The sequence below is a fragment of the Nomascus leucogenys genome, chromosome 13 (genome assembly GCF_006542625.1).
Source record: "Nomascus leucogenys isolate Asia chromosome 13, Asia_NLE_v1, whole genome shotgun sequence".
NCBI lineage: Eukaryota > Metazoa > Chordata > Mammalia > Primates > Hylobatidae > Nomascus > Nomascus leucogenys.
The window spans coordinates 40550148-40569247 of record NC_044393.1 but is presented as its reverse complement, the minus strand read 5'-3'; the positions used below and the strand labels follow the sequence as shown (position 1 = coordinate 40569247).

Sequence of the window (19100 nt, the reverse complement as noted above, 5' to 3'; positions counted from 1 at the left end):
TATTTCAAAGTGCATGTATATATACACACACACAAAATATTTCAAAGTGTATATATATAACTTATACATATATACACATAGATATACATTTATATTGTATGAAGTCGTGTTTAATGAATTTGAATATTCTTTCTGTAGTCTTCAAACTGTAACTAAAAATATCACTTAAATACATGCTTTTCTTTCAACAAAGCAGAACATTTTAGAACACTGAAGAAAAAAAGGAAATTAGTGATTATTAAAAATAGCTAATATTCAGTTACCTAGAACACCCCAGCCCATCCCTTGATAAATAACCAGAGGTTTACTATAACTCGGTTTTACACAGAGGCAACCTTTTGAAATTGACCCATAGACAGTTTTTTTGAAGAAACAGACATTGACCCTTCTGATCTTAAAGCTTGAAACTTACATTTGTTTTATCTGAGTTCCTTCTTCAAGAAAGGACCTTCAGGCCTTTCAACCCAAAAAAAATTATCAAAGAACTGAAACTTACCAGATCACTGTATCCAGAGAAGGAGATGCCAGACCCCTCATTCATCACTTGAGTGCTTCCTTAGGCCTCCCCGGTTCCTATTTTCTTACACACTGTTACATTTCTTCTCTGCTATATAAACCCCTAATTTTAGTGGGTCAGGGAGATGGATTTGAGACTGAGCTCCCATCTCCTCAGCTGTAGCACTGAATTAAAGGCTTCTTCCTTGGCAATACTCCTTGTGTCAGTCATTGGCTTTCTGTGTGGCAAGCAGCAGGACCTAGACCTAACCCCTGGTGTTTCAGTAAGACTTTAGTTTGGAAAATACTCAAATCTTTGCAACCTAGACAGCCCAGCTGAACCACAGTTGCATTCCGGCATTAGGGGATGTGGCCAGGGGGCCAGCCAGGAGAGCTGAGAGAGACTGGGCGGGAGGCTCCCAGAATCACCTGAACTCAGGGCTCTCGTGTCCCACACCTTCAGCACCTGGCTCTTCTTGTTGCAGAGATGGGAGATGCAGATTTAAGGCTCTCAAACTGCAGAGGGCTGGTGACTTTGGCCACTGCCTGGAACTCTTGAGAGCGTGGAGCGACTGGTCAGGTGGGAGACCCACATTCTTCCCACTCTGGAGTAAGGTGGTTCTCATTCAAGCCAAAGAAGCTTCTGGTGCCCTTGGATGGAGGACAGGGTTGGGCAGGATATGGGGAGTAGAGATGGCCCCTGGCCTCTTAAAGGAAAAGATACAGCTGTGTTCATCTGCACCCCTCCCAGAGCAAGCTGGATGGATCTCAAGAGTGGAAAAGGCCAGACTCAAAAGGTTGTATACTGTATCTTTCCATTCCCTTGCCATTTTTGAAAAGATGAAACTGTAACAACTGATAGTGCAGCGGTTGCCAGGGGTTAAGGATGGAGGAAGGGTGAGATATACAGAGGAAAAATGGGACAATCATTCTTGGCGCTCATAAGAAGCTCAGAGAAGATTCAGATGGGTGGTGTGGATGGATGGATGTCAGGTGCCTCCAAGCTTGCAGTCTGTTCCAGGGAGGATTGGCACTCTACCAGCCTCCTCCACCTCCCAGCCCCTGTCCTGACCCTCATTAGTCTGAAGTTTTACCCACTGCTCTGCTGTAAGTTCCTTCCCGCTCCTGGCAGTGGGTCTGTTCTGCTTTTGAGAGTGGGCATCCTGTGAAGAGCATTCCTGTGGCGCCAGTGAGCCGCCCTCCTCTGCCAGATCTGCCCAGGAGCCGGTTGCTCTGAGGGTGCCTGGCAGTGGACACTGGGCTGCCTCGTCCTCTAAGAAGTGGCCTCTGACTATACAGGGTCCCCATTCTGAGAGAGGAGGCTGGAAGCTGTCTTCAGTGTGCTGGGCTCCAGCGCATCTGTTTGAAGTGTTTGACGTGCTGTGTTTCTGGGGCAGGTGTGTGATACCAGACACCACTAAGTAGCTTCTCTGTGAGAATATGAAAAGGGCAAACATGATGAGACACCAAATTGCAGTGTTAAGTGAATTATTCATGTGTCACAAGAAAGTGAATTCAATATTTTTTTTGCTTTTCCCAGTAATGCCCATGGTATTTCCATTAAAGCGCAATCAAAAAAAGGAAAAAAAAATGTATGCAACACTTAATCCCCAAAGGAAAAATATTCAATTTAAAGTATAATTTTTTCACTAAAATGCCACACTTTGTGAGGGGTTTCTCGACTTTTTGTTTATTTATTTTTGTTGTCTGCTTAACACAAGTAATTTATTCTAGACAGATGGCAATTTTTTCTTTCATATTAGGATATAGCCATGACTTTAGCAAATGTTTATAGTGAAGAGTTTTAAATGTATAAATGGACATTAGTATCTTTTATTTTTTCTGAAATAATTTCATACTTACAGAAAAGTTGCAAAAGTTGTCCTAAGAACTCCCAGGTACCCTTTGCCCAGCTTACCAATATTGAATATTTTGCCAAATGAGAGTTTTTACTTTTGAAATAATTTCAGACTTACACAAAAGTTGCAGGATAGTGCAGAGAATTCCTGTATAGTTGTCTCCAGCTCCCCTCAATCTTAAGAGTTTACAATACTTGCTTTACACATCTCTCTCGATATGCGTATTTTTTTTTCTGAGAAATTTGCAAGTATGTTACAGGCATAATGTTATTTTATGCCTAAATGAACTACATGTATTTTCTAAAAACAAATTCAGTTATGAAAGTCAAGAAATTAACATGGTCATTGTTGCAATACTATCTTCTATAAACCTTACTCAAATTTCCCCTGTTCTTTCTTTTTTTTCCTTTTTTTTTTTTTGAGACAGAGTCTCACTCTGTTGGCCAGGCTAGAGTGCAGTGTTGCAATCTCGGCTCACTGCAACCTCCGCCTCCCAGGCTCAAGCAATTTTCCTGCCTCAGCCTCCCGAGAAGCTGGGATTACAGGCTTGTGCCACCACGCCTGGCAAATTTTTGTATTTTTAGTAGAGACGGGGTTTCACCTTGTTGGCCAGGCTGGTCTCGAACTCCTGACCTCAGATAATCCACCTGCCTCAGCCTCCCAAAGTGTGGAGATTATAGGCGTGAGCCACTGTGCCTGGCCTCCCTGTTCTTTCAATGTTGTCCTTTAAACCCAAAGAAAAAGACATTCAAATCCAGGATTTGGTTTGAGATTCCACATTGCATTTTCTTGTCATGCCTCTTTAGTCTTCTTTAATCTGGAACAATCTCTCTGTCTCTCCTTGTTTTTCATGACTTTGGTGTCTTTGCAGAGTACAGGGCGGTCTGTCAATTTGAATTTGTTGGATGATTCTTTATGATTGGATTCAAGTTATGCATTTTTGCCAGAAACACCCAGAAGTGACTCTGTGCCCTTTTAGTACATTGGGTCAGGGGGCCCATGGTATCCATTACTAGTGATGGTAGCTTTGATCATTTGATTTGGTGTCTGGCAAGTTTCTCACTGCCCAAGTGACAATGTTGCTTTGTAATTAATGAGTATCTTGTAGGGAAGTACAGTGAGACCATGTGAAAATCTTGCTTTTCATTAGTCATTCACCAACTTGTTTTAGCATTCTTTGACAATTGTCTAACCCATAGTTCCCTCTATGTTTATTAGTTGACATTCCACTATGAGGAAGAGTTTTTCCTTCTCCTGTATTTATTTTTTTATCATGTATTACTTTATTTCAGGTTAGACCTTTGATTTTTATTTATTCAGTGAGTAACTGACAGTATATATTGAGTGTTTATGATGCTCACTCAGTTCCAGATTTGACCGCAAAAGTCCCTTCAAGTTGGCTTCTGTGCCTTTTGGACGTGGCACATCATTCTTCAGTTGCCTTTTATTATTATTTCCTGGAACAGCTGTTCCAGGTGCATCTTGTTCATTGCCAGCCCCAGCCTTGAAATCAGCTATTTCTCTAAGGATCCCTGTTGGGATACCTTCATTGGACAATGGTATTTAGAAAACACAAACTGGGTGCTAGGTGTGCTCATTGCTACTTGGGATTCACTGTTTCTAGGCCTTCTCAGCAGACTGTAAGGGGAAAGGTATGTATAAATATCCATATATATATAACAACACATTTGTATTTTTCTGTCTATAGAAATGATATCTATCCATATTCACTTCCAATCCAGTCAGTTAATATTGGTATCTCTCATTCTTGTTAAAGTTGCATTGCATTCCATAGTATGGATGTATCAGTTTATTTAACCACTCTCCTTTGAATGAACATTTAGATTGTTTCCAATATTTCCCAGTTACCTATAATGCTGCAGTGAGTAACCTTGTGCATATGTATTTTTATATTTTTTGGATGTGAATCTTCAGGATAAATTACTAGAACTAGGATAGCTAAACCAAAACACATGTCAGTAATTTTGTTATATATTGACAATTTTTTTCCCTAGAGACTGCACCAATTTGCATTCCCATCAGCTTGTTTCCTTGAAGTCTCACTTAATAGTATCATTAATTTTTGACTTGATAGGTGAGAAATGGTGACTTAGTGTAGTTTTCATTTTCCTCGCTCTAAGGATAAGTGAGATCAGGCAGTGTTTCCACCTGGACACAGGAGAGACAAGCAGAGCACATGGGACGTGAAATGTAAGGGAGTGCCCAGGCTCTGGCACTGGCTCTGTCTCTGCATGGCACTGGGAGTGAGACAGGTGATAATGAAGAGGCCTGGATGAGAGTAGGTGTCTTAGTTCCCATTTTTACCTTTAAGCCAGCCCAAATCCACGATGCTAAAAACTAGCTTGGAGTGTGCATCTGAAAACAGTAAAAGCCATAGTGGGTTATGTGCTGAGTTCTCCAGAAAAACAAAGTGGAGATAAGAAGATCTAAAAGGATAACCATTGCCTTAGCCAATAACATACTCTATGTAGCTCTTCTGGGCAGAGAATTCAACATACATTGTAAGCAGAGGTACTCTTTTAATAACTGGATCAAGAGGCAATGATAACTTGACATTCAGCTGTGAAACCAGCCCTTCTGGATGGGTCATAGGAGGCTGCATCCCTATTTATTTCCCAGTTACATAGGTTGATGTGGGATGAGCTCAGTTTTGTTCAAGCAGGGAGAAGTGGTCTGGCTGCGGGCACCTCTCCGTCGCACTCAAGCCATGCTCTCTGGCTCTCCACAGTCCTGTGTGTGTGATGCTCACTCCCCACCCCCAGCTTTGCCTGTGCTGCTTTCCCTGCACCCAAGTCCTTTAATGAGTCAGGGGCTGCCAGACCCTTCTTCACAAAACCTGAAGTCCAGTGTACAACACAAATTATATCCACATTGTGAAAATAAAAACAGATGAGAAGGAAAAAACAGTATCCTCACCAGCTTACACTGATGGCCTGCTGCGCCCTGGTCACTCTGACCTGAATCACATAGTGATCTTTCACACCAAGTCTTGGAAAGCTTTGGCCCATCCTGTCATTGAAGGCCAAGGTATGCATCTGTTCATTGCACCCATCTGTTTGGCAGTGGTGATGAGGATTCTCATCCTGCATGATGTATTCGTCATGTGTCTGTCTTCTCACCCCCTCTCAAGTATCCCAGAGTCTCATAGTCGTGTTCCACGTAGTGCTGCCCCAGGGCAGTATTGGGGACAGCCAGCAACCCCCAGTTCCTCCACAGGCTCTGCAGCAGGTGCTCTCAGCTCCTCTTACCCCCATACCTTCTCAGGTATGACCCTTGCCTGAGACACCCCTGGGCCTGAACTTTCTCTGAAGACCAGAAGTCTGCCCCGCAAAGGATGGGAGAATCTCTACCCCCAGGAGACCAAGGTCAGTTTATTCCAGAGGGATAACTCAGAATGCATCTTACACTGATGTCCTCGAGGTCCCAGCAGGAGCAGCCTCCAGGCTCCCATTTCTCCTCTTCCCCATCATCTTCGCTGAGATCACCTCCCAAGAAAGCAATTGCACCTGAATCCTTTACTCAAGTTCTGCTTATAGGAGTACCTAAACTAAGACAGGCCCCAAGAATGCATTTGTTAGGCCGGGCACGGTGGCTCACACCTGTAATCCTAGCACCTTGGGAGGCTGAGGCAGGCAGATTGCCTGAGCTGAGGGGTTTGAGACCAGCCTGGGCAACACAGTGAAACCCCGTCTCTATTAATAAATAAATAAATAAATTAGCCAGGCATGGTGGCATGCACCTGTAGTCTCAGCTACTCAGGAGGCTGAAGCAGGAGAATTGCTTCAACCCGGGAAGTGGAGGTTACAGTGAGCCGAGATCCCACCACTGCATTCCAGCATGAGCAACAGAGCTAGACGCTGTCTCTAAAAATATAAATAAATAAATAAATAAATAAATAAATACAATGCATTTGCTAAAGCTGCCCTCCCAGGCCACTGAGCACTTCCAGGCCACAGGAAGAACGTAGCCTGATGGGTGAACTCAGTGAAGGAACTTCTTATCCTACTCTAACCATTGGATTAAATGCCTATAGCTAGTTAAAAGACAAGTATTTCAATTAATGCAGGAATATGGAAAACCAGTCCTTTAATATAATGACATGTCTTATCACATCATAAAACCTGAAGTCCAGTGTACAACACCATTACCTTCACAAAGACAAACCAGGAGCTACACACAGAGGTGAATCTTAATGAATTTCATTTCATTCAGCTCCTGCTTCCAGAACATTACAGATCCCTAGGGCCATCATTAGGTGCTAATCAGAAACTTCTCAGAGGAGAAATACATTTGCGCTTTACCCAGGACAAATAGCCATTAACAGAGACAGTTCTCTTTTGACAACTTCCCTTTGTGAATGAAAGCTTGTCTCCCTGGAGCACGGTAGATATTGCCAGGGAAACCCTGGAGGTGCCTCCCCAGCCTCATCCCATTACTTCTGGTGAGGTTTTTGTGTGACACAAGTGAATGCAGAATGCAGCTTTACAAGGGCTTTCTTCCCAAAGTTTGCCTTCCAGGACCCCATCCCTGCCTCAAAGGGCTGAACGTTTCTGAAAGGAAGTTCAGGTCTCCCACTAATCATGTCTATTGATCATGGGAATTGAGTCTTCGTGGGGATATGCTAGGAGCTAAGACCTAAAGCACCCATCCCAAAGGAAGAAAACAAAATTTAAAGAAATAGGATGGAGGTGATCCATTAAGTCAGGTCTGGTCAGCTTCAACCATTCTGCCCGTACACACTGAATGTTCATTTATTCCCAGAGAGTCTGTTTGCAAATAATCTCCTTCGGATATTTGCAAGCATCTACTCTGGCCCCAGAATCAAATTGGGAGCCTCCAAAAGAGAAAAGGTCAGTCCTGACCTCCAAGGGCTGCAGCGCGATGTGCACCTCATTTACAACAGACAAGCCCCAGACGCGCACAATGGGAACTTCATCTCATTTGTTCTAGGACATGCAAGGCACTTGTGTTTTATTTGATTTCTCTTGTGAGGTTAATATATTTTTCTGTACAGAAAAGTTTCATATTTTATGCACCTAACTGGATTATTTTCTTCTAAAAAGACCTCCCTCCTCAAAGAATATAAAATGATTTAGGAATATTGGACTAGATACTACTAGGAGGAAAAATCTGTTTACTTCTGAATGAGGCATTGACTTGCTCATTTTTGAACATTACACATTAATTTATTAATTTTAGCTGAGATCCATTTGTTTTAGAAAAGATTGCCTGGGAAGCCAACATGCAAAACAGGAAAAGTCTGAGCTGTTTGGGCCTGGGCAGGTTCAGGGACTCTGAGGCATCCAGCACCCCCTCCGCCCACCACCACTTGTCCCTTCATGGAGGCCCCAGGCCCTAAAGAGCACAGTGAGAAACCACTGCATCGGCGACAGCATGAAAGTCCCTCTCCTTCAGTGACACATGGCATCACCACCCACATTATCTTGTGCTCTGTGACGTCCCTCAAAAACCAAATGGAGACCAAATGGTTAGACCAGGCCCACCCCTGATGGCAGAGGGCATGTTTTCCCCATTTTCAGGGGCACAAAGGTACATATATCCTTGTAACTACAGCAAAATCAAATATGTTGCAATTAGAAATACATATTTACTAGAAAATCTCGTGTTTTTGTTGGTTGAATTATCTGGTTAATGGAGAGCTGATTAACAAAGAATAACTGAATTCTCAGATTTTAAGAATTAGAATAAAGTGTGAAATACAGTTGACATTTTAACGACATTGCCCATTATTTCATTTTCTTATGATGGTTCCGAGCTCTAGTTTGGGGCTGATGATTGTTGAGCATTTCTGCTGTACCTGTTTTGGGCTATTGCGATGTGTGATGGAAGACAGCTGATCGGGGGCACGTGCCCCTGGCATCACATACCTGGAAGGGGCTGGGTCAAGGCAGGGCTCTGAGATCTGCTTTGCCCCTTTCATGGTTGACTCCTGAGCTGTGAACTCACAGATCGCATCTAAGCACTGGGCGCAGATGGGAAGGGAGTCACAGACATGGACCCTACCCATGTGCTGAAGAGTAATGACCACCGCAGTCCCTGGACTCCCCAGCCCTGCCCCCAGGCTAGGCACTGGCTCCCCATCCTCAGCAGTGCCTCGGGCCCTGACACCTCAGTGGACCCTCTCTCCTCTTCCCCATCCCATCTCCCTTTCAGCAATCCAACACAGACGTCCCTAAGGATTCCTAAACCCTCGCTTCTGTTGAGAAAACCATGGATCTCTTCCTAGCCCCTTCCCCAATGCTCCACCTGACCCATCCAAATGTAACAACCTGCTCAGCAGACAAGCTTTTTAAAAGGCAGTTTTAAAGTGGAGGGGTTTTGTCAGTTTGCTTTTGCTTGTTTCACACCAGTATGTGAAATATCCTCTTTCTACAAAAAAACTACTACCTAGGAGGAAAAACTAAAAGTATGACAGCATATACCCAAGATGATCGGTCAGTAATTTAGGGCAATGTGTGTTCAGATATGAAAACATGGCTTCCTAGGACTCTGCACTCTGGAAATCCCAGATCTCCATACAGCTGTGTACTTGTGAGCCCTGTGTGCATCGCACATTGGGGGTCCTCAGGAAATGTCTGTGGTTTTTACGTGACCTGACTTTGAGTAAAGAAGAGAAAAAGGGGCCTCTAGATGTTGAAGAAGGCTGGTGCAGAGAGGATGGTTTGACGTGGGCAGAAGGGTTCGGGTCTTCTACAGCCAGGCAGCCCACGGAACACCCCTGAGGGACCTAAGTGGACCCCTGGGGCTTGCCCCATTGGTGCAGGTGCAGGAGGATGGCCTCAGCACTGGCCCTGCAAGGTCTCCATGGCTCACATCTCATACACAGGCCTCACCCATGTGGCTCATGAAGACTCATTCCCTTCTGTGAGAGTGTAAGCTCTTGCCTGGAGTCCTCAAAGGCAGCCGGTTCCACTTCCACACACCTGTGATGTGGACAGAGGGTGTCTCGCTCCAGGCTGTCTACCAAGACCAGAGAACATGAGTGCACCTCCCGTAGATGCAGGGGGCTTGAGCTGTGTCCTCCGCCTACAGCTTTCCCAGGTGCCGTCTTGGGGACTGGTTCTGTCCTCAGTTGCCCTGGAGCCACCATAAATAAGACAGCCTGGAGCGTGGCCAAGTCATCATTCTCACCCAACCTTGAAACCCTTCTCGGTGGGCACATGTAAATGATGGTGAAGATATACGCCCTGGAGAGCATAGGAAGGCATTTCAGAGGGTGAAGAGAAGATCAGAGGTCAGGCAGCAGGGCTGAATGCAGAGTATTCACGGGCAATGATAGGGTCAAAGGAAGGTGGAGCTGCTGGTTACTCCACTGTCCTCTGTGAAATTGTAGGGGCTTCACCACTTTAGTTAGTGTTGTTCATGTTGGCTCAGGCCACAGGCGAATCCCTCATTCATTCAGCAAATGTGCATGAGTCGTACTATGTGCCAAGCACTGTTCTGGGCACTTAGGATACAGCTTTGGATAAAATGTGCAGATTTCTGCCCTCCTGGTGCTTAGAGGAAGGGAGTCAGGGGCGGGCGTGATGGCTCCCACCTGTAATGCCAGCACTTTGGGAGGCCAAGGCGGGTGGATCTCTTGGGGTCAGGAGTTCGAAACCAGCCTGGCTAACATGGTGAAACCCCATCTCTACTAAAAATACAAAAATTAGCCAGGCATGATGGCTCGCACCTGTAATCCCAGCTACTCCAGAGGCTGAGGCAGGAGAATCACTTGAACCCGGGAGGCGGAGGTTGCAGTGAGCCCCAATCGCGCCACTGCACTCCAGCTGGGAGACAGTGCGAGACTCTGTCTCAAAAAAAATGAAAAGAGAAAAAGGAAGGGAGTCAGAAAGTAGACAAATCAGTATCACGTGAGTGCAGAGAAGCCCCTAGCAGGCTGGGGATAGAAGGGCTGGAAAGGTGATGGCAGCTTTGCAGCTATGTAGGGGAGGCTCTGATGAGAAGTGGCATTTGAGCAAAAACCCCAAATGAAGTGGGCAAGCTAAGCACATGTGCATCCTGGCTTAGGGGGCAGCAAGTGCACAGGCTCTGATGCAGGCAGGGCACACATGCAAGTGGGAGGAGCAGCAGGGAGCTCCTTGCAGGTGGAAGACGCCAAGCTCAGAGTAAAGAGGGTCAGATCCCACGAGACAGCTGTGAGCGCAAGGTCAGAGATCACCAGATCCTCACTTTTGTGCCTTTCCACAATGTCAGGCTTTTTATTGATGCTGCATTCTCCATTATAAAGGCCACGAGCTCCCTGGAGTTCCCTGGAGGTATTCTCCTTATTGCTTCCCCTTGCCTCGAGAGTGAGAGCGGCGGGCACGCAGGCTTGAGCCGAGCCACCTGTCAGTCAGTATTGCAAACCATACATCACAGTATATTTAATCAACATATAAATGTTATAGATTAAACATTCCACAGCAAACTAAGTAACATTTAACATCAAGAGAAAAGGGATAGGAAAAGGGATTCATGTTCCAGTCCAGGGAGAGTGGCGAGAATGAAAAGAATACACTGGCCTGGACCAGGTGCTCCATCAGTGGTCGTTGTCTTGCAAGGAAGAGTCTTTGCTATGGGCGGAGCCTTCAAAGGCAGATGCTGGACCCTTATCACAAGTGATGGCGAAATGTTGTCTGTTAAAATGACTGTTTTCGAGCTGCTGAAGTCTTGCTCTTTTTATGGCTACAGAGTCCTCTGGTGAGGACTAATAGTGGCAGAGTGTGCTTGGTTAAATCCTTGTCTGGTTGGATGCAGCCATTATTGATCAGGCAAAAAAAACTCTGGTCTCTGTTGAAAAACTCTGTGTGAAGTAACAGCCTTCGTTGTAGAATGAATGAAGACACTGGCACTGATTATATAACACCTTGGCAGCTATCTCAAGTCGTTGATGGTGGAGGTATTGGAATTATAGAAGAAAGCAAACACACAAATTTGACCAAAGGTGATTTTGCGACTTCTTTCTATTGGCCTTGGCAAACCAAGGTTATTCTGGATGGAAATAGCCTTGAAAAGGTGATATATGTATGAATGTATCTGATTTTTTCCCCATATAATTCTTACTTTGTGCATTTGATATTCAGTTGTGTTTGTAATCACGGAAAAATAAAAGCATATATAAAAAGAAAAAAAAACTCTGTTGCCCTGTGAAATATAAGATGGAGTCTTTTTCTAAGATGGAGTCACTTATGTCAAAGGTGCTCTATACAACGAACAGCACAGTCCAATAGGACCTTCTGAGGTGGTGGAAACGTTCTGCATCTGTGCTGTCCCATGTGACAGCATGGGACACGTGTGGCTCCTGAGCGTGTGGTGTCACCGAGGGACCAGTGTTGGTTGTGTGTACTTGTGAGCACTTTAAGCAGACACAGCTCCACATGGCCAGTGGCTGCCAGGCTCCTCAGTGCAGATGTGGCCATTGGGACCGCCACCCTTGGATGGTGCGTGAGATGCTCACCAGAGTCGGTGAGCACAGAGAAGTGAGCCATGGGCGGGGTTCGGCTTCCCACTCCTGAAACAGGTGCCTCACACTCTTGCTTACAAAGCTGCCACGAATGCTGAACATTGTGATGTGCAAACATTTGGTGTCATGCCCTGCACTATGATTATTTTGTTAAAATATCCCCAGGAAGAAAACCCCGAGGGAACTGAGAGCCCTCTCTCTCTGTGGAGGTAAGGAAAACGGCTAGAACAGGCAGGCAACGCGGTAGAATGGGCGGCCCTGGAGGGCACCTGCCTTTCTCTGCCTTGGCTTTAGCTCAAAAATGTGGGACCTCTGCATGAATTGCAGACTGCTTCCCGATGTTTGCAGTCCGCAGATGTACCAATTAAATGACTCATGAAGAGGATTCTTTAAGACAGCTGCAGTGCGTGATGAGTCTCTCTTGGTGTTGGGGATTGTGTGTATTTCTCTGCTTGGCTTGTTGGTATCCATGTGGCCTCTCCTAGGCCAGCCTTGTCTCCTCCCCTTCCTCTCGAGTGGCATGATGCCCACAACCATTTATACTCCAGAACATTCCTGGCAGAAGAGGAACAAAGAAAAGAGCTGGGGTGTTTTTGTCTGCCCTGTAATTTGTCTGAGCTTTGTTTGTTTGTTTGTTTGTTTTTTGAGACGGAGCCTCACTCTGTTGCCCCGGCTGGAGTGCAATGATGCGATCTTGGCTCACTGCAACCTCCACTCCCTGGGTTCAAGTAATCTTCTGCCTCAGCCTCTCAAGTAGCTGAGACGACAGGCATGCACCACGAAGCTCGGCTATTTATATCTTTTTAGTAGAGACGGGGTTTCACCATGTTGCCCAGGCGGGTCTCAAACTCCTGACCTCAAGTGATCCTTCCACCTCAGCCTCCCAAAGTGCTGAGATAACAGGTGTGAACAATCATTCCCACCCCTCAGTTTTTAAAATCTATTTCAATCAAAGTTGACAAATTATTTTGATGTCATCTAGCCTCAGCTTGGTAATTTACAGAGTGTGATTCCTTTATGCTTCTAAATTGAAATCTGTGAAGATTGGGAGAGTGCCCTGAAAGCTAAATCTTTGCTTCTTGGGGACTGTGTAATGCTAAAGCAATTTCTAAAGATGGAAGGCAATGCTTCCAAGTGCCTATGTGGTCTGGGGTAACGGTTCCCCAAGCATTGACTAAGATCAGGAAAACCTCACTGTTGCCATGGGCCTCTCCGTCACCACCATGAGACAGACTTAGCAAGAAGCAGAGTCATCAGAGTCCTGGCAGGGAGAGGGGAGGAAGACGCCTCATCTCACGAGAAGCAATGGTGGCAAAGTGGGGTTTGTGTGCAGCCAAAGCAGCCATGTACAAACCCAGCACGCAGCTCAGAGCCCTGGGTGCGCAGTTGGCATCAGGGATTCCAGACTCCAGCAACCACTCACGGGATGGTTTGTGAGTGGACGTGTTTTAACCTCTTGGAGCCTCAGCTTTGTCCTTTGTAAAACAGAAAAGATAATGACAATAGAGACAGTAATAACACCATTTGTAAACTAAAAATAAGGAAACTAAAAAATAAATAAACAGACAGGCAGATTTTTTGTTTTTTTGCAAGGATACGTTGGGACCCATGGCTGCCATACTCCCTGAGGTCAAGGGCTGAGCTGGGCACTGGAGAAATGGCCATTCCCCAGCCTGGCTCTGCCGCTTTCAGGGGTCTTGGACATGGGTTGGTTTGTCACAGGTTGGACCTCCCGAGCATCTCCTGCAGGGACAGCCCCTTCTGAAACTCAGCAGTTCCAAAACCAGCTCTCTGACACCCCCAAAGCCACATGTTTTCAGTGAGGAATGGAGAGTGGAGTCGACAGGGCTGTGTGTGATGAGGTGCAGCTGGGCAGATACCCAGATTCCATGGGGCAAGCCTTCCACACTGCACAGCCTCCATGCTACATGCCATTCATACTGCACGTCATCTCCACTGCACAGCCTCCAAGCTGCATGTCCTCCCCCCTGCACATCCTCCCCACTGCATTTCCTCCATGTTGCACGTGCTCCACGTTGCACATCCTCCCCGCTGCATGTCCTCCCAACTGGACTTCCTCCCCACTGCACGTCCTCACCCCTGCACATCCTCCCTACTGCAGGTTCTCACCCCTGCAAGTCCTTCCAACTGCACAGCCTCCTCCCTTCACGTCCTCTGCACTGCACGTCCTCCCACCTGCACGTCCTCCCTGCTGCACATCCTCCCCACTGCACATCCTCCCCTCTGCACAGTCTCCATATTGCATGTCCCATCCCCTGCATGTCCTCCCCCCTGCACATCCTCTCTGCTGCATGGCCTCCCTCCTTCACATCCTCCCCCTTGCTTGGCCTCCCCACAGCTGTCCTCCCCCATGCACATCCTCCCCCTTCACGTCCTCCCTGCTGCACTCCCTCCCCACTTCACTCCCTCCCCTCTGCAAGTCCTCCCCACTGCACATCCTCCCCCCTGCACGTCCTCCCCACTTGTATCCTCCCCATTGCACATCCTCCCTCCCTTCACATACTTCCCACTGCACGGTCTCCCCCCTTCACGTCCTCCCCATTGCATGCCTTCCCCTCTCATGCTGTCCCCACGGCACGGCCTCCCCGCTGCATAGCCTTCCCCTTGCATGGCCTCCCCCCATATGTCCTCCCTTCTGCATGTCTCCCCGCTGCACATCCTTTACCCTGCACGTCCTCACCCCTTCACATCCTTCCCCCTGCACCTCCTTCCCCCTGCGTGTCCTCAACCCTGCACATCCTCCCCCCTGCACATCCTCCACGTGGCACACCCTCCCCACTGCTTGTCCTTCCCACCGCACGTCCTTTTTGCAGATGACAGACTCCAGCACCTGAGGCTGGGAAGTGAGCATCTCCACCTGGACAGGCTGGGGCCTCACAACTCCCCCACGAATTATGCATCCCTGTGGGCTGTTCCACTTTTTTTCCCCCTTAGCCATAATGATGGTAATTTTCATATCTCCTTACTGTTCGGAGACCATGTGGGGGCCAATGTGCAGAATAAAGAGAAGAGAAATCTCACAAGCCTGGCTCCGTGGACAGAGGCTTCGCAGCCCCAGACACATGAAGCAGCCACCACAGCAGAGGCAGCGACTCCTCAACCTGTGCCCGGCAGGAGGGGCGAGGCCAGGAGCTGGCACTGTAGCCTGAGCAAGTTGCTTGCCCTGTTGGTGGAGTGGCACTTCAGATCCCTGCCCTGCAGGCTTGTTGGGGGGCGAGTAAACAGTGAGCCCAAGCTCCATGAGAGGCCACCTGGAAAATCCTTATTGTTGGACTGATCCCATGAAAATATGCCGTACTAGGGAGCCTCAGGTCTCACTGCAGCACCGCGGCTGGCTGCACAGTGATTAGAGGCTCTGATTGGCAGTTTTACCTTTGTTTAATTAACAAAAATGGGAAAGGGGGCCGTGGTCACTTGTGGGCCTTCCCAGCTTCTACTAGTAAGGAGGAATGTCTGGGGGCGCTCAGGCATCAGTGGTGAGCAGTGGGCTCGCATCCACGCAAGTGTTGCACTCACGGAGTGGGCCCATCTGCACTTTTGTCTGGCTTCACGGGGTCTGTCCGGGAGCCCCCTGAAGAAATGGCCCTGTCACCACCGTGCACTGCCAGTCCTTCTCGAAGTGCTCCAGCTTGCGGCAGGAGGCCTCAGCTTAATAACCTTGGGCAGCTGGCAGACAGCTAGGAAGCCAGGGCCTCCTCCAAGGGGAAGCGAGCCACTGCCCTTCTAGGAAACAATATCTGGAATAAGATGAGCTCCACCTTTGTATAGGACAAATGCCTAGGCAGGGTGGCCCTGGCGTTTGGAAGAGTTGGTGCGAGTGCTCCGTATGATGAGGAAAGAGCCCAGCCAGTGGAATGACAGCCAGGAGGGACCCTCTGCACAAACACCCAGGCAGGGCCCAGCCATTCAGCCTCCTGGAGGAGCCACGTGCCCTTTGTGGGGAGGGTGGGGCAGTGGTTCTCTTTGCTAGGTCAGCATTGGAATCATCTGAGCTGCTTTTTAAAAATTACTGTGGAATCGCAAACCACATACCCCATGTTCTCACTTGTAAGTGGAGCCAAATGATGAGGACCCATGGATGCAAAGAGAAGAACAGACACTGGCGCCTACCAGAGGTTGGAGGGTGGAAGAAGGGAAAGGAGCAGAAAGAATAACTGCTGCACACTAGGCTTATAACTGGGTGGTGAAATAATCTATGCACCAAACCCCCATGACATGAGTTTACCTATAAAACAAACCTGCACATGTACCCCTGAACCTAAAAAAACTTTTTTAAATATAAAATTAAAAAGTAAATTCCTGTGCCCAGCTTCACCCTGATTCCCTGCTCCCAGCACACACCTTCTCCATCAGAACCCCCAGGAGAGTCTCACTCAGCCCCTGCCATCAGGCCACAGAGCAGAAGGGCACCGCTGAGGTTCACAGGGCCATCCTCTGCTCCTCAGGAAGCCGCCCTCATGCTCCAGGTGGAAATCAGGCCCCACCTGTATCTTGACTCAGTTCAGAGTCAAGGGAAACTTAAAAGAGAGATTCAGGGGACAATGTCCTCCATCGATCCACATCAGCCTTGCCTTGTCCTTGTCCGCCACTGAGAAGTCTCATAATACAAAGAAAAACGCGCCCGGGCTATGCCTTCTGAGAGTCTCCAGTCCATCCTCAGAACACACCGACAGTGCATGGTGGGGACGGGGCCAGTTCTGCAGGTGGCTTCCGGGCAGGCAGTCCCTACGGGCAGTCCCCGCGAAGTCTCCAGTCCCATCCTTTGTCCCCACCATCCAGGCACTCACATCCCAGCGATCTTAGAAATACTGCTTTCTGTAGGATTTCCTCTGCAACCGAACCAAGAGCCCCGTACTTGGCATTATTATCTTCCTGCTCTTGGCAAGCATTTCCTCGGCCCGGCCGCCCTTCCTGGGAGGCTGTGTACTTGCAGCAGTAACGATGGCTCGAACAACATCAGCAACTGCAGCTGCCTCCCGGGGAGGGCCTGCGCCAGCCAGGGGTCATCCCGCATCCCTGGACACCCCAGGATGACTCCTTTATTAATCTTCTCTCCTGTCCTGTCCCGCTGGTTCTCTCTTGCAGAGCGACTACTCGAGCGACACGGAGAGTGAGGACAATTTCCTCGTGATGCCCCCGCGGGACCACCTGGGCCTCAGCGTGTTCTCCATGCTCTGCTGCTTCTGGCCTCTGGGCATCGCAGCCTTCTACTTGTCCCATGAGGTAAGGCCTCCTTGGTCTGTCGCACGTGGTGTGCAGGTGTTGACAGGGTGGGGGTGGGGGCGGCAATCCCAGCCGAGGGGGAGGAGAAGCGAGGAAGCCCAGACAGCTGCTGCTACAGCTGGGTCAGCACTTGCCCAGTTGGAGGATAGGCTGGGAGAAGTCAGGCACCCTGGGGCCGGGAGGAGGCATTCCGGCTGCCTCATCCCGGACGCAGCTGTGTCCTCGCAGAGGTGGGACTGTATTCCAAAGAGGCTTCGTAACCGAAGCGGGTGTCTGCTGGGTGGAAGGCACATGGCCTGTGGGAGGCTGTCTTTCGTTTAGGTGCTGGGGTTGTGTGTGGGGGGTGACCCCAGTGCCGGGAAACACCATGCCCAGGTGGGCTACGTTGAACTTAATGAGAGAGGAGAAAAGTAGGGTTCTGATTTCCTTGCTAAAGGCTCATTCCTGTAAAATAGATTCCAGTTCCACAGCAGCCCCCACGTACCTGCCCCAGGTGAACGCCCTGCTTGTGGAAATCGCACATCTCAGCTTGACATCTGCCGTTCCTCCCCAGCATAAGGCTTCTAAAGGTTTCGATTCCCAGCCTTTTGCACTACAGAGCATCCTGTTTGTTGCCCCTTATGCAACCTACATTTTGAAATATTTGGAAAGATTTTTCTCTAGCAAGTGCAGAGTACTCATTCAGAAATCAGCTATATTCACATTTTTATTAATCAGAGAAAGACATTTCTACTTGCCAATTACAGAGTGAGCTGACGGCATTACCATGGCCCACTGCTATCTGCCCAACCAAAACAGGGAGAAAGGGCACTCCTCTGCTGGCCCGGGGTGGGGTTGGTGCCGGGCACCCATGGGGTGTTCTCAGGGAGGGCTGAAGATGCCTGAAAGGTACAGAGGGTCCCTCTCCAGCTTCTAGGGCTCAGGACCAGGCCTGCACACAACTGAGCCTGGCAGGTCCTTCATCTGAAACAGATTCCCTGGCTGAGCCCAGCAGTTGCTTCTTGATGGCTCCTGTATTGGTTGGGTTTGTTGGACGAGTGAGAGGAGAATCCGCCCTGCCTTTATGGGATTTCTGTTTTCCCCTGCACATCTTGAGTGGTGACTGGCTCCTCTGTCTGACATCCAAGGAGAAGCAGGGGAGAGTGGTGGGTGGCCTGTGGTCCTCCTGAGGGCAAGTGCTTCCTGACAGGGCACAAGAAGTTGGGAAGCCTTTGCAGGCAGGGGTGTAGCCGGAGGGGCACAGTGGGGAAATCTTGATCTGCCGGGGCTGGGCTGAGCAGTTGTTCCAGACCCAGCTTTGATCTTGAGGGTCTGTGGGAGCTTCTCTTGTGACTTCGTCCCACAAATGCCGCAGAACCCCTTCTCCATCGGCACAAGCATGGGGTGGGAAGCCTGACTCCTGGGTCTGGCAGGGCCTGGTGGCTATGGTGTGGAGGCAGGGCCTGGTGGCTGTGCAGTGGAGGCAGGGCCTGGTGGCTGTGGAGTGGAGGCAGGGCCTGGTGGCTGTGGAGTGGAGACAGGCATGAGTGAACCCTGCTCCAGATGAGGTCCCAGACTGGGACACACAGGAGCTGGAGAAATGGGTGTGGGCACAGGCCCATGGTGGGCAGAGCCTGCTGTGCCACATAAACTGCACCCTGATGCTGCCAATAGACAAGAGCAGTCTTGCAAGGGAAGAAGAGATTGGGCCCAGGAGCTGGACAGGTGACATCAAACGCACCCTCGAAGCCTCCTTTTCCCCCCCTGCTCTGCATCATCTCCATGTAGGGAAGGATAGGGACACACCCACCTTCACGGGGCCCAGCCGCTGAGGCATCCATGTAACAGTGCCACAGAGTGCTGGGTGGATGGAAGCCCTGGATAGATGGCAAGGGGCCCCAGGGAGAGGCTGCCTACATGGCCAAAGGAGAGACCAGTCCTTTGTAGTGTCTGTGGTCTCTGCTGCTCCACGTGTTCGGACTGAAGTCCCAGTCTCTGGTGCAGGGCAAGGTATGGACAACGTCTCTATCCAAAAG

General features: G+C 48.7%; 1 protein-coding gene across 5 annotated transcripts in view; it reads left to right on the top strand.

The window, feature by feature from the left end:
• SYNDIG1 (synapse differentiation inducing 1) overlaps window positions 1-19100 on the top strand; it is a 201092-nt gene that overhangs the window by 101533 nt on the left and 80459 nt on the right. For all 5 annotated transcript variants that reach the window (XM_003278499.3, XM_030825364.1, XM_030825367.1 and 2 more), the window contains exon 3: window positions 16948-17085. In XM_003278499.3, coding sequence (XP_003278547.1) covers window positions 16948-17085 — 138 coding nt within the window. The remainder of the gene's footprint in view (window positions 1-16947; window positions 17086-19100) is intronic.